Source organism: Callorhinus ursinus, unplaced genomic scaffold (assembly GCF_003265705.2).
Source record: "Callorhinus ursinus isolate GAN/ISIS: 27379988/994484 unplaced genomic scaffold, GSC_fseal_2.0 scaffold1, whole genome shotgun sequence".
Lineage (NCBI taxonomy): Eukaryota > Metazoa > Chordata > Mammalia > Carnivora > Otariidae > Callorhinus > Callorhinus ursinus.
In genome coordinates this window covers 40,905,513-40,932,163 of record NW_027397063.1, presented here as the reverse complement: position 1 = coordinate 40,932,163, position 26,651 = coordinate 40,905,513, and the positions used below count along the sequence as shown (strand labels likewise).

Below are 26,651 nucleotides of genomic sequence, written 5' to 3'. Positions count from 1 at the left end.
CAGGTCATTTATTTTCACTACAAAGAAGGAAATCAATTTTTCTTTTTTTCTTGTTTACTTACCCTCTCTTTCCTTCCCTTTCCTTGCATTCCTTTCCTTGCCCTTGTCTCCTCTCTTCACCCTTGCCTCCTTATTCTTTCTTTCCTTCCCCTATTGTTCTTCTCTTCTCTGTTTGCCCGTTTCAATTCCTTTTCTTTCTTTCTTTCTATTTTTGTTAACCTTTGACTTCCTTCACCCATTTCTCTCACCCCCAAGTCTCCGTGTCTGGCAACCACTAATCTGTCCTCTGTATCTATGATATCTATGAGAGGTGTTTTTTTTTTTTCCCCATATGATATCCATTCACAACTTCTTTATCCATTCATCAATCAATGGACACTTAGGTTGTTTCCATGTTTTGGCTATTTTAAATAATGCTGCAATGAGCATGGAGGTGCATATATCTTTTTAAGTTAGTGTTTTCATTTTCTTGCATAAGTACCCAAGAGTGGAATTGCTGGATCAAATAGTGATTCTATTTTTAATTTTTTGGGGAACCTCCATAGTGTTTTCCATAGCGGCTGTACCAATTTACATTCCCACCAACAGTGCACAAGAGTTCCCTTTGCTCCACATCCTCACCAACACTTGTGATTTCTTATCTTTTTGATGTAGCCATTCTAACAGGTGTGAGGTGATATCTCTATTTAGTATTTGTTTGCATTTCTTTGATGATTGATGGTGTTGAACAGCTTTTCAGGTACCAGCTGGCCATCTCTATGTCTTCTTTAGAAAATATCTATTCATATCTTCTGCCCATTTTTTGATGAGATTGTTTTTTTACTGTTGAGTTATAGGAGTGCTTTATATATTTTATTTTTTTAAGATTTATTTATTTACTTGAAGTGGGACAGAGGGAGACAGAGAGAGAGAATCTCAAGCAGACTCCCCACTGAGTACACAGCCCCACTCCAGTTTCAATCTCACGACCCTGAGATCATGACCTGAACTGGTATCGAGAATTGGACACTTAACCAACTGAGTCACCCAGGTGTTCCTTTATATATTTTAGATATTAGCCTCTCATCAGATATATGCTTTGTAAATATTTTGTCCTATTCTCCTATTCAGTAGATTGCCTTTTCATTTTGTTGATGATTTCCTTTGCTGTGCAGAAGATTTTAGCTTGATATAATTCCATTTGTTTAATTTTGCTTTTGTTGCTTTATGGTTACTTTTCAGTAAAAAAATTAATGTTGCAATGTCTAATTGCAAATCTTATCTGTTTCATAGCAACCTTTTCCAGTGAGTTTACTTTATCTTTAAATTTTTTTTCTCAGCTGTTTTTTTACATTTCTCGTGTAGTACATTGGAACACTGTAAGCAGTATCTTCATTGCTTACCATTCACATTTGAAAGAGTTGTATTTCCCTAGACCTGTCCTTTTCTGAGGACTCTTTGGGCAATGTGGAACAGTAATGACCTTCCTCAAGGATTTCCTCAACTCAAGGTTACCCTGCCTTTGTTTTACAGAGACAGACAAGTTTCCATTTAATGTGCACTAATTGTATAGTTGAGTTTTCCCTGCCTCTCTGAACCTAAAGATGTTCAAGAGTTCTACTATCAGTTCCATGTTCCTCAGCTTCATTTACAAGCCTTTTCCACCAAGGCCCTTGTCTTCCCAGGTGAATCTTTCACTTTTTAGAAGGTATATTTTCCTGGTACTTTCTGAGTTCTGCCACTTCTGAAGCTCTGGTCATTCTCTATCCCTTCATTCTCCACATCCTCCAGGGCTGTTGGCTTGTTGGTTTTCAGCCTTGTTCCTGGCAACTCCCACTCAGAGTGGCACCCTCTCCTTCTGGGTGTGCATCTCTCCTGGCTGTTTCTGAAATCTGCTACCACCGGGACCCCTCAACATTGACTTTTCTTCCCTGTTTCTCCTGCCACCTCTCCCCACACTGCTTCCTGCAGGCCTCCCTCTGCACCATTTGCTCTTGATCTTAATTATTTTTATCAACACAAACACATATTTGGGGATTTCTCAGTTTTCTTTTTCACCTACTTTCACTATCACTGCCATTTGAGAAACTGATTTAGTTATTCATTTCACTCTCTATAGTTCTAATTAGAACACTAAAGAGATTCAGCCCTAAACCATAGTCATACTAGAAGTCTGATGATCATATTCCAGATTATCAGCATGTGATCATTATAGAAATTTTGGAAAATAAGAAAAACATCAAAACAAAATGATTCACAATCCTACCATGCATAAATAACCACTGTCAACCTGTTGATGTATTTCCTTACAGTCTATCATATATTATATAAATGAGGTTCATTGTACATACAATTATATATGCTGATTCTTTCACTTCATATTTCAAATCATTTAAATTTTAAGGAATCACATATTTCCAAGGATAAAAATACCAAGAAGATAGAAAGGTAGAAGATAAAATAGAACCAATCTTTTTTTTCTGTTTTATAAATAACTTTATATAATTTAGTGCCTGTATGAGCTCCCAAATCACTAGTTCTCCATAATTCACCTAGCCATTTCCTCACTGCTGAACATCCAGTTTGTTCCTAAGTTTTAGTATTTTAAATATCAATGATAGATCAGATATGATAAATATTTTAGAATATTCTTCCAAATTTGTGGGTGTAGCATCAAAGAATATGGAATTTTTTAAGGCTTTTGATACATACTAACATTTTTTCCCAAAAATGTTGCCCAAATTAACACTTACAGCAATAGGATATAAGAATATCAGTTTGACCTAGCCTCTGACTATCATCTTAACCTTGATTAGCCAATAAAACATATTCTTTTGGTTTCCCATCATATTGCTCCCATCATGTGTCGATAAGCAGCAGTGATCTGAGCCAGCTGCATTTTATAAGCATGATTAGAAGCCATTGCTTGACTCTCAAGTCTGCTCTGCTGTCAGATAAAAATGCTGAAAGGAAACTGGAATGATTGAATGTTTTTATGATCAATGTCCCCTTTCCCTAAATGTAGATTACATTCACTCTATCAGTGTCTATTGGAGAATGAAGTTGAAGTTATTGGCTCTGATAAAAAAGGAGTAGTAGGCTATATCATACTTTCATATTAAATACTGATAAATGAAGAAAAGCATTTGGGGGTCTAAATTATCCAGACCATTGCTTTAATTTTACTCTCCCTGACATACGATGAAAATCTAGCTGCGAATAAATAGTACCTCCCACTGCCTTTCTCTGATTGCCAATAATATCCTAACCATGCTTTTTCCAAGACAGTGAAATATTCCCATATGTCCCAAACATGAATAAAACATCTTTGATGGACCTAACTTACTTGCAATTCTCATTCAACAATAGCTTTATCAGCATTTTGTGTTGAAAACTCTTCTCAACTGTTATACTTCCAGCTTTGTAAGGACTAAAACCTCACAATGTAAAACTTTAAATTTAAAGGCTACAGAAGTGTCCTACAATTTGTTTATGTAACTTGGAGTTTTCATTTCAATTATCTACAATTGGGTCTTCTCTATCAATACAAGACTTACCTAAGGAAGAGATCATATCGAATATCATCATTTGGGTTCCCTGATGGGGTTGTGTAGCAATAATCCATTAAGACATTCCATCTGCAGAAAGAGGTAAGCATAATCCAGAATCAGAATCTCCTTTTGAGTACTAGTTACTAATCCAAGGGAAGTAAATATGGACAAATGTCTTACCCCCACAGGATAGGACTATATTTTTGTTAGTTATTTCAGAGGCTTCTTGTTTTAAAATGTTCTCCTAAGCTCAAAGTGTTTAAAAATCTGCAGCAAATTGCGATCCTACATCAAGTGGGGTTAAGGCTAATATCACACACACAAAAAAATTGTGTACATGATAGCTGTTCAAAGTCTGAAGAAACAAAAGCCAAAAGTGAGCTACAGAGATGCTTCTATGTTCACTATGAACAACACCTTTTGTTTCCAGCAGTTACTATCTCTAACAAATGACGGAAGATATTACAATGCCACACACAGCAAGGAGTTTGGTGCATAAATTATACACTGAAAATTATGCCAGAATCAGCGGTGGTGAGAATGCGAGTCCATGATAGACACTGCTTTAGGTGAAAGAAAACCATGAGGCAAATACACAGCCTTCCTCCACAAGGCCATACTGTGCCTACATTGTTTCATTCTAACTCTGGTGTTATAAAAATGACCAGTCTATAGGAAGTAAATGACAATAATTTTTGTAAATCCTGCATTTGATAAGATAATTTTAAAGTATCATATATATCCAAGAATAGCAATACTAAGAAAGGGAGAAGGTAAAGAACTAAATTTCCAGAGTACACTGGAGAATACTCTTCAGGATGAAAAGTTTATGTAATAATATGTGATTGGATCTTTATAATAATATTGGATCTTCAGCTTGTCAATTCCCTTTCAATTTTGAACATTCTGGATTATCTAAAACGTGATCATATGAAACTTGATTATATGAAACTTGATCAATTTGGGGTTTCTTATGGAGATGTTTCTGAGGATCATTTTATATAATTTTGGCCCAGGTCATTATGAGGAGAGTCCTCTTGCTTTTTTAATAAATTTGTATTGAATGATAACATACACATAAAAAAGAGCACAAATCATGAGTGTTCACAAAATGACTACATCTGATTCATCATCTTTCAGATGAAAGACTAGAACATTGTGGTATCCCAGAAGATCTGCCACTTCCAGTAATTCTCCCTCCTTCTTTATGGAAAGACTTGTTATTTTTCAATTAATGACACAAAGTAAGTGTCACTCTCTCATCTTTGTAACTTGTTATTTCTACTTATTAGCATTCCTAAATGGTGTGGCAATGACAGTATTTTTTAAATTAAAAAATGAATGTACTATTTTGATGATTCATGAGGCTTTATGTAGTCAAAATGTTTTAACCAACAGAAAAAAGAAAAGAGTTTGAAAATACCTGCTATCCAGATTAGTGGCTTGTACAGCTGCAAATACTTTGGTTTTCAAAGGTAATCCTATACTTGGGATAATTAACTGCTGACTGTAGGTTGAATCCTAATGATGAAAAAAATGAGCAATTAATCTGTCATTGTCTTCCAAACAGCACATTTACCACTTAAAACAATAATGTCATATAAAAAAGGGGGCAAATCAACATAAATATACAGAATCAACCCCAAAAAGGATCTAGTTAATCCTTTAGTTTCTCAGAAGAACTGTTCTTAAACCATATCCAAGTAACAAATTCATTTCCATGCATAAATCTTTTTGTTTCCATGGCTTATCATATATAATTGTTAGTGTTCTGTGTATCTAAATTGCATTCAGTGGTTAATAGTCAGTGGTTAATACTTAACTTGTTTAATAATCAATTGTCAATAGAGTTTATTTAAATTAATACTTCATTTACTAAAATTACTTAGTGGCTAATACTCAGTTTCTTTAAGTTACCTCTACTTCAGTTTAAGCCCTTTGCCATTGGAGTTATAGGTCTTTATGCTCTTGATAATCTCTCATTTGCCCAAAATCACTTATCTGGCAATTTGAAAGTACCAAAATGTATTTAAAAACCAAAAAAGAGACCAACATGTCCCCTAAGTTGCCAAAATGCATGCCATGGATTTCCTTCACTGAATTCCTTGGCAGTTACTTATAGAATGGTGTCTCAGGGCTTCACTTCCACCTTTTTGCCCTTATTTTATAACAATTATCAAGAGCTTATTTATATCACTGCCCAACTTACAATATTAAATCAATAGTTTAGAAATTGAGAGGTGAGAGCTTTAATTTGATAATGAAGAAAAAAACAGAAAAAAATTGTAGGGAAAAAAAAGAAAAGAACTTATAAAAATGTAAGCTGTCAAATCATTGAGCATGCAAGCAAATTGTTTCCCCCAAATTTAGTAACCCTGAAGACAGTGATATTTTGCAGCAAAGGAAAAATATTAATGTTCATCATGAAATTTCAAAGACATCAAGCAAAGGCAAAATACAGAGCATATTCTGTTTTGTTTTTTTTTTATTTTTTTATTGTTATGTTAATCACCATATATTACATCATTAGTTTTTGGTGCAGTGTTCCATGATTCATTGTTTGTTCATAACACCCAGTGCTCCATGCAGAACGTGCCCTCCTCAATACCCATCACCAGGCTAACCCATCCCCCTACCTCCCTCCCCTCTAGAACCCTCAGTTTGTTTTTCAGAGTCCATCGTCTCTCATGGTTCGTCTCCCCCTCTGACATACTCCCCTTTTCTTCCTCTCCTGTTATCTTCTTCTTTTTCTTTTTTCTTAAAATATGTTGCGTTATTTGTTTCAGAAGTACAGATCTGTGATTCAACACTCTTGCACAATTCACAGCGCTCACCGTGCTACGGTGAGCATATTCTGTTTAAGAAGGCCAGAAAGAAAGCAACAGATTTTGAATTTTTGAAATTATAAATTTTTAAAATTATGGTTTGGACACTTTACTTTCGAAACATTTCATTCCCAAATAAAGTCAGATAAATGAGATAAAATTATTTTCTCTATTGCTGTGATAAATGATAATAGCTCCTCCAAGCATTTCTAATAGGTAGTATTTTTATTTATCTTTCTGGCTCCCTTTGCAAACTTCTCCAAGTATTCCACTTCATTAAATATACATATCTTATACTTGCATCAGCAGGGTCCAGAAGAATGTTTACTTTTTTACAAGTATCATACTGCTAAGTCATTTGCAAATGATGTGACTCAGCTATGGTTTAATCATGAATTATCACATTTTTCCTCCTAAAATTGCTTCTAAAGGTTTTTTTTTTTTACTTTGTCTTGTATATTTGCTTTTTTATTCTTGTTAGTACAATATTGTCTGTAAAGTCAATTATATTTATTTTAGATTTTTTTATTCAACTTTTAAAAAACGTTCATAATTACTGTAGTACTATTTCAGATTTACTCTTTCTGTATTTCCTCAGAAGAGACTAGTATTTAGGTACAATTCAAATTCACAAAGTCATCTTCACTTTCCATTTCCACAGAGGAGAAAACTGATACATTTATATTACACAAAAATAAGGCCACAGTTCAACTTAAAATAATCCACATTTATGGAAATCTCATAGTCAATAAAAGTCATCCTTTTTTATAAATAAAATTTTCCTAAGTATATTTACTGCACTTCCAGAATACATAAATATAAACAATTGCATGAATGCAAACTAGGTACAACTTTTCCTTTCCAAAGAATGAGAGTAGTAGGTATATAACTTCTCATCATTCCTATGGGCTAAAAATCAAACACTCTGCATGTGAAATAGGAAGATATGGCCAGTAATGGTTATAAAATAATACTCATTTTGAAATGTTGCAATGACATTACATATGGACAACTAAATGTTAGTGTTCCAAACAAATGATAAGTATGATTTGGATCAATTAGTGAAAGGAAACCAATTTTTTTTTCTAGTCTAAATTACTAGGTTTTTTTCCTTGTTATTACAATACAATTGACTGTATCCCCTAGGCTGTACTTTCCACCTTTGTGACTTATTTTAAAACTGGAAGCTTGCATAAATTACTAGTTTGGTAATATCCTGTATCATGGCAAAATATTACATCCATGCCATGTTAAAAAAGTAGTTGGGGGCAGTGAGGCTCTTCTATATGATACAGTAATGATGGATCCAAGTTATCAACATTCATCAAAATCCACAAAATATAAATGAAGAGTGAAACCAAATATAAACTATGGACTTCAGTTAATATATATATGGGTTCATCAACTGTAACAAACATACTCCAAAATTCATTCAATTTTAGGATCAGGAAGTTTCATCTTTGTTTCATTCAAATATAACAAATAATACTGAATCCAAACCAGTCACCTCAATTCTACCCCAGGAGCTTACACCTACAAATCAACAGATAGGAATTTTCCAATTTAAAAATTTTGATCAAAACAATAATAAATATCTGGCCATATTGGGAATGAATATTGGCACATATTTGCTGAGCATTGTGGAACCAAGTAACTTGGCAGTTTCTTCTTGCAGAGGAAAGTTTGGAAATGACAGAAAGGCAATCTTCATTCCAACACATTTCAATTTGTCGTTTAGAACTCAGTGGTGTCAGACTACAAACTTATAAACATGATTTTTTTAAATGCCTTTGGAAAATGTCCTACTACAATATTTATAGCTCATTATATTCAAAGTATAAAGCACTGACTTTTAAATCAGTTGCATGAATTATAACTCAGTGCCATGATGACATGAATAATAATGTAAAAATCAGATTCATAATTTACAAAAATGTTGGTTGATAGATTGAAAAATTGATATTTAAATCAGGCATTTAAAATGTATGAATAAAAATTTTTAATCAACATGAAAATATCATTTGGGGGATTAATGTTAGAGTTATAAATAGAAATCCATGTATTTTTCACGTCTTGCTGCCACTGTCGATATTTACATGACAAGAGTTTAGACAATACTATGTAGTTAACCCAAATTATTTCAAATGTGACATAATTGTCATCAGCCAAAACCCATATTGAAAATATTAACACATTCATCACCAAGAAAAGTATCATTTGGACTTTTCCTATCTTTTTATCACAAAAATATTACTTCCAAAATCTTGACCCTGACTATGGCTACACACACATGCACACAAATAAATATATACATATAAATGTAGATAGACAGTTGGAGTAACTATGTAGAATCACATTTACAAAATAAAATCGAAGTCATTTACCAACTTTTAGAAAGTAATGGAGTTTTTAGTATACCTTTATCACTAAGATATATAAAAATGCTAGTAAAGATTTTTAAATGTTACCAAAGTATAACAGGGTTAATGTGGCTTTTGGTGGATTTTGATATAAAATCCATCCGCATAAATGGCTCCTCAGAACAGTGAGAGGGAACATAACATCCTTCACCCATCAACTTACATTATAAAGGAGCAGGTTCAAAGTGCTGACAAATGTACCATTGTTCTCTCTCACAGAAATAGCAGCTGAGGACCTAAAATAGATTTAGAGAAAGGAAAGCATTGATGAGATTCTAAATTAAAAGTTTCAGTTATACATTAATGTTGGATTTAAGGAACTAAAACTTTTGAGTAAGCTTGATATACTTTTAACTAGGCCTGGAGTAGGCACACTCTTTAAATCACTGAACAGATAAAGAGAGAGACCAAATAAAGACAGACTGTTCTTTATGATCTTTTTATTTACAGAGGCATCTTTGCATTTTGCATTGCATATATGGGACTGTTTAAAGAAAAATGTCATTCCAGGGGCGCCTGGGTGGCTCAGTCGGTTAAGCGGCTGCCTTCGGCTCAGGTCATGATCCCAGGGTCCTGGGATCGAGCCCCATGTCCGGCTCCCTGCTCAGCAGAGAGCCTGCTTCTCCCTCTCCCTCTGCCTGCCACTCTGCCTACTTGTGCTCTCTATCTCTCTGTCAAATAAATAAATAAAATCTTTAAAAAAAAATAAAAATAAAAATAAATAAAGAAAAATGTCATTCCAATATAATTTGAATCTGATATAAGTACATTTTCATCAATCTCATGAGAAGTTTCATGAGATTAGGGATTTTGTTTTACTTTGTTCACAGCTAGAACATTGCATGGCACATGGTAGAAGTATAATAAATATTTATTGAATAAATGAATGATTTTCCATGTACACTGCAGCTCAGGAATGTGTGTACTGGCGGAGAGAGGGGCAGCAGAGTAAGTCTGTGACACCCTAATGACTCACTTCCCTCTGGGTCCTGTATCGTTTTGACTCAAAACCTTTCTTTTCTTGTTTTCCAAGTCTTGCTTTTCACCAACGTATTTATCATCGCTGTGCCATTAAAATCAGCTGTGATCATTTTTTTTTAACTGAAACAGAATATGGCCTCCACATTCCCTCATGACTAAGATTAAACAATCACTATACCTTTGCGAAAGCAAACCCTAGATCTGAGGAGACAAAGTTTTCACTCAATTATCCCATTTTGTCAAAACTATTTGATAAATCCAGAAGACTATGTTATAAGGTGAACATAACCCTGTCTTGGAGTATGTGCTTTGGGAAAAATGAATGAATTCATGACTATAAGCAAAAGGCTATGACCTCAGTCCATATCTGAAGCTCTTTGGCTCTGAGTGACGTCACCTCTCTTTGGGAACCATCGGCACTTGTGCAGTTGACACCTCAGAAGAGGCATGTGGTCCCCAGATTCTGAGGCAGTAGAGTCCAACAGTGAGAGTTTATGGCAGAGACTGAAGCCAAGCAAGACTCAACATGCAGTAACTATTCTATGCACTGGAAACAGGACAGTCTTCCTGGACTGCATCAGCACCCTAGAGTTCTTAGCTTCTTGGGCAATTCTAAAGGGCATGAGGAGAACCCCCAGGTAGACATCTGGCCAGTTTGAGCCAGTTTTAATTTGGGGGGAAATACATATGTGTGTGTGTGTATATATATATATAATCTGTTGATATGGGTAATTTTATATACATATATGTATATATCTGATCTGTTGATATGGGTCATTATATATATATATATGTATATATCTGATCTGTTGATATGGGTCATAACAATGTCAGATCAATCGATTGATCAATCAATAAAGACAAGACTTAATATGGTTTCCATTACTTTGAGTTTGGCTATTCTCAACAAATCCTGCTATTTTTATAAGTCCCTTGAGGATATAAAAATGACTCAAACATGAAGACAGAATGTGAAAGCAAGGATAGAATGTGAACTTACGAGGCAAGCTGAGTATTATTAACCAGGTATTCCAGTGGGTAACTACAACTAAATTTGTAAAGAAGCCCAGGTAGATAGCTGATGATTGTTGGTGGGTCTGGAGTATCAATGTATCCCGAAATATTTCCTATTTGTACTGAAGTTGCATTTCCATAAGCACTGACTCCAGGAATTGTGGATACCTATTAAAATGGTAGATCAAGTTCAATGATTAAATAGCTATATGTAAATCTAGGCATTTCATACGCAAAATAAAACATTAGACCAGATCATTCCTAGGGTCTGTTTCAACTACAACATGCCATGGTTTTGAGATTATATACACATAATGCTATTTATAAGTGATTACATATGTCTTTTAACTAAAGGAAACTTCATATTCACCAAAGACACTTTATTCATAATTCATAAATAAGAAAGGAGAGGGATTACATGTTCAGAGGGCTACAACAAGTCATGCAAAAATGTTCATGAGTAAGGTCCTAATTCTGTGGCCTGGCTTAAAAGATCCCTGTTAATCTGATCTTGTTTTCCACTTGGCTTGATATCTCCAGACTCATACTTTTGCCTAATAATACCCCAGCCACTGGGACACCTGGGTGGCTCAGTAGGTTAAGTGTCTGTCTGCCTTTGGCTCAGGTCATGATCCCAGGGTCCTGGGATTAAGTGCCCCATCGGGCTCCTTGCTCTGCAGGGAGCTTGCTTCTCCCTCTGCCAGCTGTTCCTCCTGCTTGTGCGCTCCTTTTCTCTCACTCTCTCTGACAAATAAATAAAATCCTTAAAAAATAAGAAGAAGAAATGATGCCCCAGCCAAAAGGCCCTTGTGGCTTCGCACATGATCCCTCTGCCTCCTTCCTCCCCCACTTCATGACACATCCTGCTTCTCTCCTGGATCTCCTGTTCCCTAGGAAAGCTCCTGACTGCCCTCTAGGCCGTGCTCATCTGCATCACAGGCGGAGGAACGGTGCGTGAGCAGTCTCCTGAACTGTCAGTCCCCTTCACCGTAATCAGAGACTCTTGTGGGTAGGGAGTACTCTTAGTCTTGTTTGCCTTTGCACGGTTTGCATCACACGGTGACACCAGCCTCTTGGGAACCCTGAGATAAATTCTGAACAAATGAATTAAGGTCACAAATTTTCTGAGGGTCAGTCTGAGGGCTTTCCTCTGTGGTACATACATGAAGACCCTCATCTCTTTCCAGAGCAATAGTTTATAGATGGACTTCAGGGGGATCATGAACTCCCAGAAGTTATATTAAAATATTGTCCATATGTGTATTTTCATGGGACTGATTAGCTTTCATTGGATTCTTCAATCCCACTAAAATTTAAGAACCACTATTTTAGGAATAACCAATAATGTTCTTGACTTTCATAACACCATAGAGGAATACAGCTTCTCCCATTATGTCAAAGACAGTATAACACTCAATAAATACTTTTAGCAGATATTATGGAAATCTGTAATACTTACTTTTCAACAATAGAATAAACTTTATGCGTGAACCTAGAAGTACATGGGTAAAGCTGAGGCAATTATCAAGCTAATTCATGAACAGAGCCAGAATCATTACAAAAGAAAACATTTTTTTATTCTAATCCAGTGATGTCATAGTCTACTTAATTTTTCCCATGTAGGATTATCCTTGGAGAAGGCTCCAAAGTTGGTGACATTTATGGCAAAAATGAAAAAATAAGCAAATCCCCTCCTCTCACACTTTCTGACCGGCTAACTAAACATACCAACTCTGTGAAAACAAAACAAACACAACACACACATAGATAGCAATTTTTATGCCCAAGTTATTCGGCTTTTAAAAAAGTAAATAGCACATGCATGTGCGAACATGCATACACACACACACACACACACACACACAGATGCTTCACCTGGCATTTCTCCTGAACTATTTTCTTGGCAGCAGGGCAAGACTTAAATCCAGAGAAGAAAGCGCCCTGAAGGATAGACCCCAGGGTAAGGTGGGAGGAGGGAAACCTTGGCTCTCCATATGGCCTCCTCCCTCCACAAGGAAACACAGACATGTAATAATCAGCCTGCATCACTCTCCCTCAGGCCCACCCCATAACCTCTCTGTGCACAACTCAGAAAGATGAATAAATGTTTTTAATAAAAAGAGTCAACAATACTCACGCTGCAGGCTTGGAAACGGTCATGGGCACAATATTCTAACTGCCCTCCAGGAAAAGATAAAGAAGGAGATCAAAGAAATCTCTCTTTCCCGGCTCCCATCTCCCATCAAGTCTTAGAAACCCTGCCCTTAGAGAAATTAAGCCTTCCCCTTTAATCCCAAACAATAATTTATGAAGAGGAAAAGCCATTTTCTCCTCATTCACTGGGCTAAGTGGTCATCCTCACTGTATCTCCTTTTTGTCTGTGCTAGGATTTACCAATAAGATTATATTCAAACAAGCAAAATGAAAAATCAGTACTCAATGAATTTCAGTGTAACACCTCTCAAATCACAATATTTATACTTCAATTAATTTTAATTCCTGGGAGAATCAATTCCTTATTCAGTTTCTTTTTTCTTTCTTTCTTTTTCTTTCTTTCTTTCTTTCTTTCTCTTTCTTTCTTTCTTTCTTTCTTTCTTTTTTTCTTTCTTTCTTTCTTTCTTTCTTTCTTTCTTTCTCTCTTCTTTTTTTGGTGTTCAATGCAAGTATAAATAAATGAATAACATAAACTACTTGTTCTCATTCAAGGTGGAAATATTTGAAGCAGTATTTTGATTTTCACAATGACTAGAGAGATTTCCTTTTTTGAACAATATACTGGGATTTCATGAATAAGATTGGATATGAAAAACATTTGGAAATTCAAAAGACAGTCCCACACAGTGAAGAATATCACACTGAAAATGCTGACAGCCCTCCCCCACAAAACACTGCTGTGGATCATTCCATGGTAAACATGGACCTAGAAGATTCTGAGTTTCCCATTCTATATTTCATCTTTCTTTCTGAATGAGGTCACTAAGAAGCAAGGGGCCAAGGGATTTATTGCCAAACTCACCAGAACAAATTTTGTATGATAAGATAGTTCCATAAAAAGCATGAGAAGCACAGCTAATGATAAACTGTAGGGAAATGTTCATCAGTGTCACTCCCACAAATAATGTTGTTTAGGATAGCACAGCTGATCTCAGGCCCCTCAACTCTCAGCTACAATAACCAGAACCATTACTGGGAAATAAAATTGTATGTCTGAAGCCTCAAACAGGCAAAGAAAGTGATTTGCTCAGTTTTATTGAAATTTTTTCTTGAAAGATTGGGCTTCTGATTATTTCATGAAATGGGGAGACTTTTTGTCGTGACCCCAAACCTAACACACAATTTCACACTCATCTTACCACTAAGTTGTTTCCACAGCCCTCCAAGGTGCTGAGATTGATGATGAAAATGACCACTGCGGGAAAGGTGTTGTTATTGATGAACCCCCTGCAGTGGGAGTCCCCATGCCTTCCATTCAGCGCCAGATCAGTTTCAGAATAACCGGAAAAAAGTACGGTGCAAAAATTAATCTTCATTGTAATGGCCTGCACCCCACAGTAGACATTGATGTCTCTTTCAGCTGAAATTAAAAAAAAAATATATATATATATATATAAACATTAGTCACAAAAGCACAATACAGGGTACAAGAATAACTTTAATGTCCCCTAAGGTATTTACTCATCTCTTCAGTCTGTTTAACTGATTCCTATAGTTGAATATACCATAAGCCAATGTGAAAGTTGTTAAGAAAAGTAGCCAGGAAAAATAGTCTTAGATTTAGTTACTTAGGAATTAGAAAATATCTATTTCTTTGTGTCTGGTATACAGAGGATGTGCATTAAATATCAGTTGAGTATTACAGAATGATTAGAGAATCGAGTGGAAAAAAATCAGGTTACAGAGAAAATTCAGAGCTGGAGTAACTGAATTATTCAGATAGCCTGTCCAGAGTAGTGAGACTCACTACAAATGATGCATCTTCCCAAGTATAAGGAAAAAGCAGTTAAAATCCATCGTAAGCCATACTGGCTGAGCATTTTGGTGTTTTGTAACCCATCTTATCTAGGATGGAGGAACAAAAGCTGTCCATCAGAATTCCATTTTATTTTGCCTATATTAAATCACTTTAGAGAGAAAGGAATGAAAACAAATGTGTTGATACTACAAAAAAAAATGCATAGCCTGCTCTAAGAAAATTTTGCCAACGTCTATGCCAAAATAAAGGAATGAACTAGACATGGAAATTTAAAACACAATTTTCACGACTTCCATGACTATTCCATGAGTTATCAGTGATGAGATCCATTCTACGTCTATAGAGGTGAGCTCATGCACACACACAAGCTTTTCATATCTCTATTTAGTTATTTTTCTACATGTAATGAAGAAAATATATGTAGCAAATGGAGAGGTCGATTGGGAGGCAATTTCCCAGTGACAGAAGCTTTTACTTTTATTGTTTTTGATAACTGTTATAAGTTGAATCATGTCCTTCCCCATCATAAAAAAAGATACACTGAAGTCCTAACCCCCAGTCTGTCAGAACATGACCTTATTTGGAAATAGGGTCACTGTAGATGTAATTAGTTTAGATGAGGTCACACTGGAATAGGGTGGGCCTCTAATCCAAAATGACTTGTGTCCTTATAAAAGGAATGCCATGTGAAGACACAGAATTGGAGTGATGCATCTATAAACCAAAGAATGCCAAAGATTGCTGGCAAACCACCAGAAGCTAGGAAGAGCCAAGGAAGGACAGAGGGAACATGGATTTGCTGAAAGCTGGATTTTCAGCTTCTAGACTCTAGAACTCTGAAACAATAAATTTCTGTTGTTTTAAATACCCTTTTAGTGTCATTTTGTTATGGTAGCCTTATCAAATTAATAAGTAACCTTACCATTTTCTAACACTCCATTTTACCACTTAAAGAATCAAAAACAAGCATCAGGTTTTCAAAATGTGGACACAAACAAAACAAAAACTGACTAAGCTATTTAGAGAAATCCCATTTGTTCAAAAAAGGAAAAAGAAGCAAACTAAAAGATATTTTTAGTAAATGAGATGATGTTCACCTAATACATAAATGTCATTCAAGATTTTTTGGCATAGTATTATTGGCTTAAATACCTCAAATCTAATCTAAGGGTAACAGTGTTCAACAGCATTTTTCTTTGAAGTATTCATTCTCCATACTAGTTTTTGCTGGCAAAGTGAGTCATATTTTGAGAATGTAAATAGGTAAAAATGAAAATTTGTTTGGTCATGGTTTTAAACTCATTACAAAAAGAAAGAAAATCTTTTTCATGGTCAAAAGGCAAATATTAGGCTAGTTATTATAGAAAACTCCCAGCAATATTCCCTTTGTAGGTAGAATTCATTATGAAGTACACAGGAAATAATAAATACTACTTAAAATTGGGAGAATATCTCTATTAGCTTTCAGAAACATTAGCTGTTTGAATGCAAACATAACTTTTAATGATGCTCTTTACTAAAATAATAGATGTTTTAATAAATGTTTGAGTCTCTACAAACTCCAAATGAGATCTTGTATCTATCGATTGTTCTCCATCCACATGCTATTCCTTGGCTCATGCCACCATTATCTCTTACCCTAGAATATTATGTTAGCTTCCTAACTGGTTCCTTTATTTCCACTCTTAACCCTCTCTAATTAGTATAGCTATTAATACATGAATCCAATCATTTCACCTCTGCTCAGGTCTGCAACAGCTATTCATTTCACTTGTGCCAAAATTTCAAATCTTGAACCAGGTCCTCAAGACTCTCCATGATCTGCCATCTTCTCACCTCTGCACTGACACCTCTCCACCATACCCCTTGTTCCCTACCTTTGTTTCACTGAACTTTCTTCAGTTCTTTGAAAGCATCACACTGAGTGATGAAAACCTGAATAGTTACCTCCAGGGGTGGAATTGTGTGGAACTGTCTGGAATAGGGGAAACAAGGAAAATTTGTGGGGCAATAAAAATGTTTTTTTTTAGTTGGTTTAAATTAAGGGGATCTGAGTCGTAGTTACATGACTGCATACACATGTCAAAATTGCAAGCTGCACCCTTAAAATCGGTACAAATATATAAAATTATTTTATATAAATTATTCCTCAACAAAATTCTGTGAGCATTTTAAAAAGCCTAATACAGATTTGGTATGAGGCCTTTAATCAGTGCTCTTTTCTCTGTGTAGGATGCTCTTCCTAACCCCAGTCTTTGTCTGGATAACTCCTATTCATTCCTCAGGGCTCAAATTTCTTGTCCTTTCCTCAAAGACTTTCCTGATCTCAAATCTAAATTATGCCACTCTATTATGCTGTCATATTGCCTTAGAATCATATATGTATTTGTCTATTTGTCTTCTCTATAAACTGAAAGTCCCAGAAAGCAGGAAGCTATAATAGTCATTGATGTGAATATTTAATTAATTAATTAATTGCATGAAGCATTGGAACAATAGACTATACTGAGGATTTACAAAGTAGTGATAACTGTTCTCAAGTACATCATAGTCCACAAGAGGAGATAGATGTAGCCCAATTTGACGGAATGATTGGGCAGAGAGCTATGGGGTGGTACAGAAAGTGAACCTTACCCAGACCAGCTGGTTAGGAACTGTTTCCTAGAGAAGATGCCCCTAACCTGAGTTTTGAAGCATCAGTAGAGTTAGCGATTTAAAGGAGTGGAAACTTTATAACACAAAGGGGAGTGTGAATAACGACACAAGTGTGAAATATGCTCAGGCTTGGTTGAGAGCTGGACAGTTCTGTTTTCACTAGAATTTAAAATACAGGGACACCTGGGTGGCTCAATCGTTAAGCGTCTGCCTTTGGCTCAGGTCATAGTCCCAGGGTCCTGGGATCAAGCCCCACATCGGGCTCCCTGCTCAGCACGAAGCCTGCTTCTCCCTCTCCCACTCCCCCTGCTTGTGTTCCCTCTCTCGCTGTGTCTCTGTCTGTCAAATAAATGAATAAAATCTTTAAAAAAAAAGAATTTAAAATACACAGAAGGAAATGGCAGAAAAGGAGGCCAAGCGGCAAACACACTGGCAAAATCACAGGAAGCCTTTTCATACAAAATGGTCTCTGTAACAAAATATCTACCTTAATGTCGGATCAAATTCTTAGCTACCAGTGACTTTACTAAGAACTCTCATTCTGTCCATTGGAATGGAGAATTAGTATCACTGCATTACTTGGAACATCACAAATGTATTGAAGTGAATACATATCATTAAATATGTTACAAAGGAGAAATATCATTCCCCTTAATCTAAAACAACTAAAGACTTCAGCTTCTTCACCTTTGTTTCAGAGAAATTAGTGGATACTTAAAATAGCTTAATAAATGGCAAAGATTACTTTGTCCAGATGTAGAGCCCTCTTCAGTTTTCTACGTTTAACTGAAGACTTGTAACTCCTGAAATGGAACTGAATTTGCTACAAGCTGATCCCACTAGGAGATCTGATAACAAGCTAAAGGCTTTTTGCAGTGGAAGAAAAGAGATCTGTTCAAATCCATCCTAACCCAGTTTTCTAAAGACTTTTCACCATCTCTTCTGAGAAACACATTTTTTCCTGGTTGTAGATACTAAAGACATCCATTCAGCACAACTTTTCCATTTGTGAGGCTTTGAGGAGGGAGAAAAGATACTTTAAAAGTTTCCAAAGGACAATTTCTGCCAAAAGAAGAGATTTTTTTTTTCAGAGTTAGTGAATAACAGCTGCTCTCAACAACTAAATTTGTTCAGCCTTTTTATTGTCCAATCTCTGGTCTGAATTGTTATATGCTTTTGAACAACACTTGAGTATTAAACAATTCAATGAGTACAAGTTAAAAACAAGATCAAGGAATAAATACCTTTAGATTTTTGGCTTCTAGTATTTTGTGTTTAAAGATACTAAGCATGTTTATAATGACAGGCCAATTTACAGAGTTTATGTGGAATTATACTGCCAAAATAGCTATTTTGCCCCTGATTATTTTAAAGATTTATTTATTTATTTGAGAGAGAGAGGTGGGGAGAGGCCAAAGGGAGAGGGGGAGAGAGTCCCAAGTGGACTCCACTCTGGCGACAGAGTCCAACTCGGGGCTCAATCCCGCGACCCCAGGATCACAACTGCAACTAAAACAATGGGCTGGACACCCAACCAACTTCACCACCCAGGTGTCCCTCCCCTGATATTTTAACCAAGCTAAGCTTGGTTAAAGTTAAGCTTCTTTACTTTTACCTGAATTTGATTTAAAATCAAATTCAGGTAAAAATAAAGAAATGCTCTGCACTTCTCTCTCCTATCAATTAGGCCATGAGTTTGTCTCACCTTTTCTTAAATTATGCAAATTTTAAATATTCTGTCCGCTATCAACCATCTATCTCACCACATAGAAAAAAAAGTGTCCAGATTTGGAGTTCATACAGTATTGTTACCATAAAATGGGGATAAAGAAGGGATGAATCCAATTCTATATATATATGAATAAAAATCTCATTCTACTTCTTCATTCCCAAAAAAGTTCCTTCCTAGAACACCTAACTACACTTTTCCCTTCAGACACAATTACTGACAAAATATTTGTAGCCTATCATTCATATATCTAACAAGTATATCTTTGTCCTTTTTCTCAACAATTGCACACTCAACTAGCTTAAATCCAATGGCATCCAGATAAGACTAAAGATCCCCAGCTTTTGATAGACTGAATGATCTTCATCTCATCTCAATACTGTTAAGTTTGAGATCTACATTTACTTTCACTAACATCAGAATATTTATTTTAACATTCTCTAATTATTACCTGGAATAATAAGAGCACAGAGCAATACATTATTCAAATAATTTGCATACACATATTCTGTGATGCAAACATGACAACACCTCCAAAAAATTGGGCTGTAGGCTGGTACTCAGCCCCGAAGAGCAGGGGCTCAAAATATTCTTTCACTACTGAAAAATGTAAAAACCTCCACATGAAAATCAGCAACTCTGGGGTCAGTGCATTTAAAAAAATAAATAAATAATAAAAATAAAAAAGGCAAGGGGCACAGAAATTTAAAACAAAATCAGTGGGGTGCCTGGGTGGCTCAGTCAATTAAGCATTTGCCTTCGGCTCGGGTCATGATTCCAGGGTCCTGGGATCAAGCCGCATGTCAGACTCCCTGCTCCGTGGGGAGTCTGTTTCTCCCTCTTCCCCTCCCCCTTGCTTCCTTTCTCTCTCTCTTTCTCTCTCTCTGTCTGAAATAAAGTCTTTAAAACAAAATCAGTGCCATCAGTTTTATACAAGCTAGAGGCTATTGTTCCTATTTATTTTCAAGATCTAAACTATATGCTACTTCATGTCAACAAAGTATTTTTTAAAACTACTTATTGTATCCATATTAAGTGTCAGTCTCTTTGCTATACTCTGAAGATAAAGGCATTAGTAACACTCCTTTACTTCAAGATGTTCATGTTTGATTAGAGGAGACAGAAAAATTAGACAATTATAAAGCAGCCTGATAAAGACATGATAGACGCTTATATACATGTTGTATACAACCATGCCTCTGTAAAGGAGAGGTGTTTGAAAGGGATTGTTGAGAAGATGAAATCGTTCCAGGGCACCTGGCTGCTCAGTCAGAGGAGTGTGCGACTCTTGATTTTGGGGTCATGAGTTTGAGCGCCATGTTGGGTGTGGAGATTACATCCATCCATACATACATAAAAATGAAATCATTCTAATGGGTTAAACTTATAAGGAATTGATTAGGTGATGGCATGAAGAGAGAGAGATGTCAAACTGATAGATTTCTAGCTTCAGTGGGTGACTAGGTCATTCCCTAAGATAAGGGACACAGGAAAGAAAAAGAGGAGAAATGTACAACAGGTGGTCAGAAATAGAGTACAGAGAAGAGTAAAAAAAATATAAATCTGAGAATCACCAAACACTCAATGTATCACTAATAAACAATAATAATAGATGAAATACCTATGACAGCATTTAGGTAAGAAGAGAAATGAACCGAGAACAGAAAAATAATATCTAAGTTGTCTATTAATGAGGCTTTCCCTCATTTCCCAATGGAAGGTAATCATTCTCTTGTGCTCTATCTTGCATCCCTTTAATTGTGAAGCTACTGAACTGCTTACATTATGTCTGGGAGTGGATATTTGCTTTCAGAGTAGATTATGATCCCACTGAAAGCTCTGGATTTCACCAGGTACCTAACAAATATGCAGCAAATGTCTATTAAAGCATGCTTAATTCAATTCCTTCACAAATAGCATACATGGTTTCTAACGTTTAATAAGTTCCAAGACTCACAAGGAAAATATGTGTGCAATTAATACAGTGTCACCTTGACCGTTCATCCAGAACTCATATTTCCTATCTGTTCTCTGCCAAGTGTCTGAGATGATTCCTGTTTTTAGAGCTTTAGTCAGACATCAATATCTTTAATGTCACATATTTTCTGACTTCCAATTGAGAAAATTCAACCCATTAAATAATATGAAATTAATAGATTTTTTCTATTTTTGTTTAGGTATTTAACTTTTTAAAATGCATTAGTCTTGATAACTAATTATCTTGCCTCATTGCTAATAATTATTTTTTTTAATTATTTTCCCTTATCAGTGATAGATTTGCTGATTCCTGTTGTTATCAATAGTGAGCAAGTGCATGACAGCCACCTGGGGTCGAAATACATAGTGTAGTTATCTAACAACACAAAGCTAGCAAGACATCACGCGTACCATGCTCGAATCAGCAATTCTATTGCTTTACTGTGCATATGTATTACCAGAGAATCTCATTAAAATGCAGATTCTGATTCAGGAGATCTTGGTGGGGGGTGGGCTGATTTGTGTGTTTCTCACAAGCCCCCAGGTGATGCCAATGTTGCAAGTTTCTTAGTTGAACTGCTTAGTCACACCTATATACTTGGGGCAGAAGCTAACCCTTAGGGTGGATTCTATCTGTAGGATTAAGCACTCCCACCCAATGCCTATTTGTATGATTTACATGCTGACATGAAGTTTGGATGAAAAAGGATGAGAGAAAAAGGAGAGGGAGGGAAGGAAGTGGGGAGAGAGAGAGAGAAGGAGGAGGAATCAGGAAGGAGATGAATCCTGACTCCTTTCCTTGTCTGAGGAAATAACTGGTTTTGAATCTCAGTGAAAGAGGGCTCATAAAAAGCTTTGTGAACCTGAGTCCAAAAAAATCTATCTTGGTGCTCAGGCGGCCGTGTATGAAACAAAGCCGGGAATAGGATCGGTCTTCTCCTTCCCCCACCTCTCCCCCAATGCATAAACCATGTCAGTTTAATAAATGGAGGGGCACTCTCCCCAAACCAAAGGAGACATGGGGTGGGGGTAGGTATCTGTTGTGAGCCGATGGAGGCTCTGTGTGGGTTGGTTGCAGGGGTAGGTAATCCTGTGAATATGACTCCACCTCTATTCATGGGCTGGATTATACACCCTTCAAAGTAGCATTGAGTTGAAACTGATAGTGTGAACCAAAACCTATTAAATATAATAGGAGGAGTCTTTACTATGCTGAAGAGTCGGCTTTGTAGTGCCATAGAAATCTCACCTGAAAAGAATTTACTTCCCGAGCTCCAGTAGACATTTCAAAACTAATTTATGCCATTTTAGCAGATTATGAGTAACTTGTATGTCATTTCCATTTCTATCTCTGTAAAATGAGAGTAGAAATATTTGGCACTATATAAACTTAAAATTGCTTAGAGAACAGATGCTATGTTCATTGTTTCAACTCATTTTTTTAAGCTGATTTTCCTCTCAACAAGATTTTATACAATACTGAGATTTTGGTGCTAAATAAGCAAGAAGTCATTGATATTGGGTATTGATATTTCATCCACACAAAACACCAGCAGCTGATGGAGAATTTAAGGTGGATTAGGGATTCAAGTTTCCCTCCTACATGGAACAGGTTTCTAGCCACCTTGGTTTTTCACATCTGTTTCTCATTAGCAAATACAAGCTGTTGTTTCTAGTGCTGCAGGAAATTCATATGCAGTCTGAGGCAAATTTTGCAGACTTATATTCGCACTAGCTGCTCTACATTCTTTGGAACCAGAAGAGATTGGTCATCTCTTTCAGGCAGGAAAAAGCATATGGATTTTACTTATACAAGCAGAGGAAGTGAAAAATTTGTGCAATAAAGAATTTTTTTATTGAAATAAAGAAGGATATGGACTCTGAATTATTAAGTCACTGAGCCTGCTGACTAATTGCTTTTCCTGCCACTGCATTTTATCACTTAGATTAATCAGGAAGCGATCAGCAATCGCTGCCTGGATGAGTTCTTCTGCTTCATCTGGTCTAGCAGTCATGGCCCAGGTGCAAAGTGGAAGGCAGGCATCCTCTGGACAACTTGGAGACCAAAACACTACTACTACATAGGAAGGCAGGAGAGTTGGCCTTTCTTATCACAGAAAGTCCAAAACATATTCCCCTGAATAATTATTCCATTATCCACTCTTACTTTGGGCACAGGATAATGCAATAGTTAAGCAGAGCCTAACACAAGATTAGAGAGTTCATTTTGCTTGACCCACCCATAAATTCAATTAAATTGGTGATTCTTAATTTTATTTCCTGTGGAACCCTGATGTTTATCACTGGGAAAAAAAAAAGATTTCCTTAGTCAAGCAGGTACTTAAAAGGCTAAACAAGTTTTCCTACTATGTGATTTTTTCAGATTGTTTAATGTGGTAATTCCCATTTTGATTCTTTTAAATTTAGTATTCAAAATTCACTTTAAGGCATCATGGTTTGATGGAAAGAGTCTTAGTTTTATACCTCTGTCAATTTCTAGCTTTGCAACATTAAACAGATGCTAATCTTCAATATTCCCATTGTAAAATGATGTTAAAAGAGTTTATAGGTTTGTCATAAGGAATACAAGAAAGAATTAGTAATATGCATATCACTCAATACATGGAACCCATTGTTTTCTTCCTTATTAGTGTTATTTTAAATAGAATACAAAATGACAAGTTGTGTAACACTGACTTATATTCAGTTTCCCATGAGTGGTTAGTTCACTGTAAGACAGCGTCGAGCCACAGAGTTTCTGGTTCCGTAAACCTAATCTTTCCTTGATTGTGCCTTTATCATTAAAGACTTCTTAGAGGCTAACCCTTATATGCTACCATCTTCCCAAAAGGGGGGGGGGTTAGTTTCAGAAAGGTATTTGTCAGTCACAGAGGCCAAATGCATTTATCCATATATTTAATTTAGGCCAAATAATTCTGTGGTACTCTAAAAGTCAACTGCGGTTTGAATTTTATTCTGGGAAGAGCACTACCATAATGTCAGTGGGTTAGAAGTCTGTCCCCTGCTATCAGCTTGGATAGCCAAGAGTTAACTACCTTTAAAATTAAAGGGTGTCCCTTTAAATTTAAAATGAATTAAACCATGGCAGTTCCCTTGGCCCAAGGATAAATGCCATGGAAATTAAGGAAAATAGTTCTAATGTCACGAAACAGCAAAGGTCAGATAGGGTGAGATGATTACTTTCATCATTATTAACATTACTTTGCATTTAGATAGCCCCTCTCCTTTGCCAGACTCATTCTCATTCTATCCCATTGCTTAGTATCTGAGCAGCTTGGGGAGCTCCTGATGACATCAAGGGTGATCCTGATGTGGAAGAGAAGACACAAGTCAAGAGGGGAGTGAGCAATTAACCTTTCATGCTTTATTTGCTCACTCTGCTCTTCTTCTGCAAACGACCTGCAAAAATGGGCTTACTTGAAAATAATACCCATATAAACTTAAAGCCTCTCCTGGGACTTCTGAGTTATCTGGATCTTAGATTTTTTTTAATATAGATTTTCCATTGCAATAATATGCGTGTGCGTGCATACGTGTGTGTGCGTGCACGTGCGTGTACATTTGGAAGGTCTGGATATTTGTTGTCTAAGCTTGACAATACTAGAAGTGTTAACATGTATAAGGACAAACACAAATTAAAATAAGAGGTTTACTTCTCCTTGTTTAAAATAAAGGCAGAAACTTCTCCTTCCCTTTTCTTAAATCATTTACATCAGAAAACTTGTAATTCTAAGTACTTTCTCTTCTCCTTGAAATGTATATAAATCCTCTGAAGACTAGATAGGTCTGCTGTCAGCTTTATGACCCAGGAATTTTTCTCAATGATCAGGGAACCATCTCTTGGAAATGTAAACATCAAGGAAAATAGCCCCCCTATGTCACAGCTTCTGTGGGAGGGTGGGAGCCTAACTTTGGAGGGAGCCTATCTCCAGATTCCAAAAGTACTTCCTTTTGTAAAGATAGGAGTTTATTTTTCCTCTAGATAAAGCCAATATGCTAACACAGATGGTCATCCCAATTACCAGGTATATTTAGCATGAACTATATGTGACAAATGGTGCTGTCAAGTCCTCTTATTTGAGGACTAGTTATTGTTTATCTTGAAAACATATGTAATGGGTTGCATCTGCTTGCCTATATAAAACAGTAAGATTTCTTTCTGTCTTTGCAACTCTTGATGGATTGTTTATGATAAGCCTCACATTCTGGTTTAATGCTTACTCAATGATAAGTGTTTTCATCTCTACCCTCCTCGTGGAGAGCATTTCTGGATTGAGAGAAGGTTTTGTTTTTAATTTTATTCCCCAAACACATGACTGTGCTTCTAACTGGAATAATGGACTGAAAAAAATAATAGTATACATTATGTCAGTTGTTCCTAACTATAAAAGTGCATTAGACTCATCCGCAGGGTTTAAAATACAGATTCTCAGCACCACTATCAGAGATTTGGACACTACATATTTGGGGTAAAACAGTGGAGTAAACAGTTTTGGGGTAAATAACTTTTAACGGCTCTCCCAGTTGATTTTGAGGCAGGTGGTCAGCAGGCACCATTATAAATGAGTGTTTTAACATAATTTTTAAATTTCCCATATGAAAAATACTTCCCTACCCTGTCCTAGCCACTTCCTGGCTCATTCACATGTTTTATTTACCTTTACATGTATGTAAGTACAACATCAGGTAGATCCTCTCTGCTGAGCAATCTTTTTACATTTTGGCCTTCTTCTCTGCACATAACAGGGGAAGGCTTGACTACCTTCCCTGGCCCCCACCAGGCCTCTGGGCCCTCACTCTCCTAAGGGCCTCTGCCTCTGCCTCCCATGTCACAATGAGCATCCCTCAACTTCTCCGCCCATGTCTTTTATTTCTCCTTCTCTGCTACATCAGAGAAACAGCTACCAATTCCCTGAAGTTAACTCCTCCACCTGTACCTTTGCTTTCTTCCATATTTTCTTTCCTCATCACATCAATTATTTCTTTATTGCTATTCCCAATCTCTGAATACTTTGCCTTTACTCATGTATATAAATGGTCTCTAGTTCTCTAACCCCCAAATCCTCTCTTCTTATTTAAATTGTTGGCTCAGGTTACTCCTCTTCCCTTCACCACTGACGTTATCTAAAATAGTAGTCTATTTTCCTACCTTTTATTTTCCTGTCCCCCACTCGTCACTTACTCACTGCACAGGGATTCAGCTCCTACACAGCTATCTGGTTTCAACCTCTCTCCTCAAACCCAGGTCCATTTTTTTCTAATACTGGACAGAGGCTGCCACTATAAATTCTAGAAGCTCCGCAAACTCATTATTTTCAAACCCAAACTTTCTTTCTAAAACATGCAAGTGCCCTATACTTTTGGTGTCAGTTGGCAATATCACCATCCAGTTATCTGAGTTCAAAACATTGTCTAAAACATGGTCAACATCTTCTCTTTCAGCTCTCCGGCTGAACCAGCTCTCAAGCTCTGTTGAGTTCACCACCAAAGTATCTCTTAAGAGCTGTCTCCTTCTTCTGCTCCCAC

General features: G+C 36.3%; 1 protein-coding gene across 4 annotated transcripts in view; it reads right to left on the bottom strand.

Moving 5' to 3' along the window:
* The window catches only part of ZPLD1 (zona pellucida like domain containing 1), a 211,316-nt gene that overhangs the window by 15,795 nt on the left and 168,870 nt on the right, over window positions 1-26,651 (bottom strand). For all 4 annotated transcript variants that reach the window (XM_073892796.1, XM_073892787.1, XM_073892780.1 and 1 more), the window contains 5 exons: window positions 14,124-14,344; window positions 10,757-10,938; window positions 8,939-9,011; window positions 4,954-5,051; window positions 3,537-3,617 (listed from right to left, as the gene is read on the bottom strand). In XM_073892796.1, coding sequence (XP_073748897.1) covers window positions 3,537-3,617; window positions 4,954-5,051; window positions 8,939-9,011; window positions 10,757-10,938; window positions 14,124-14,344 — 655 coding nt within the window. The remainder of the gene's footprint in view (window positions 1-3,536; window positions 3,618-4,953; window positions 5,052-8,938; window positions 9,012-10,756; window positions 10,939-14,123; window positions 14,345-26,651) is intronic.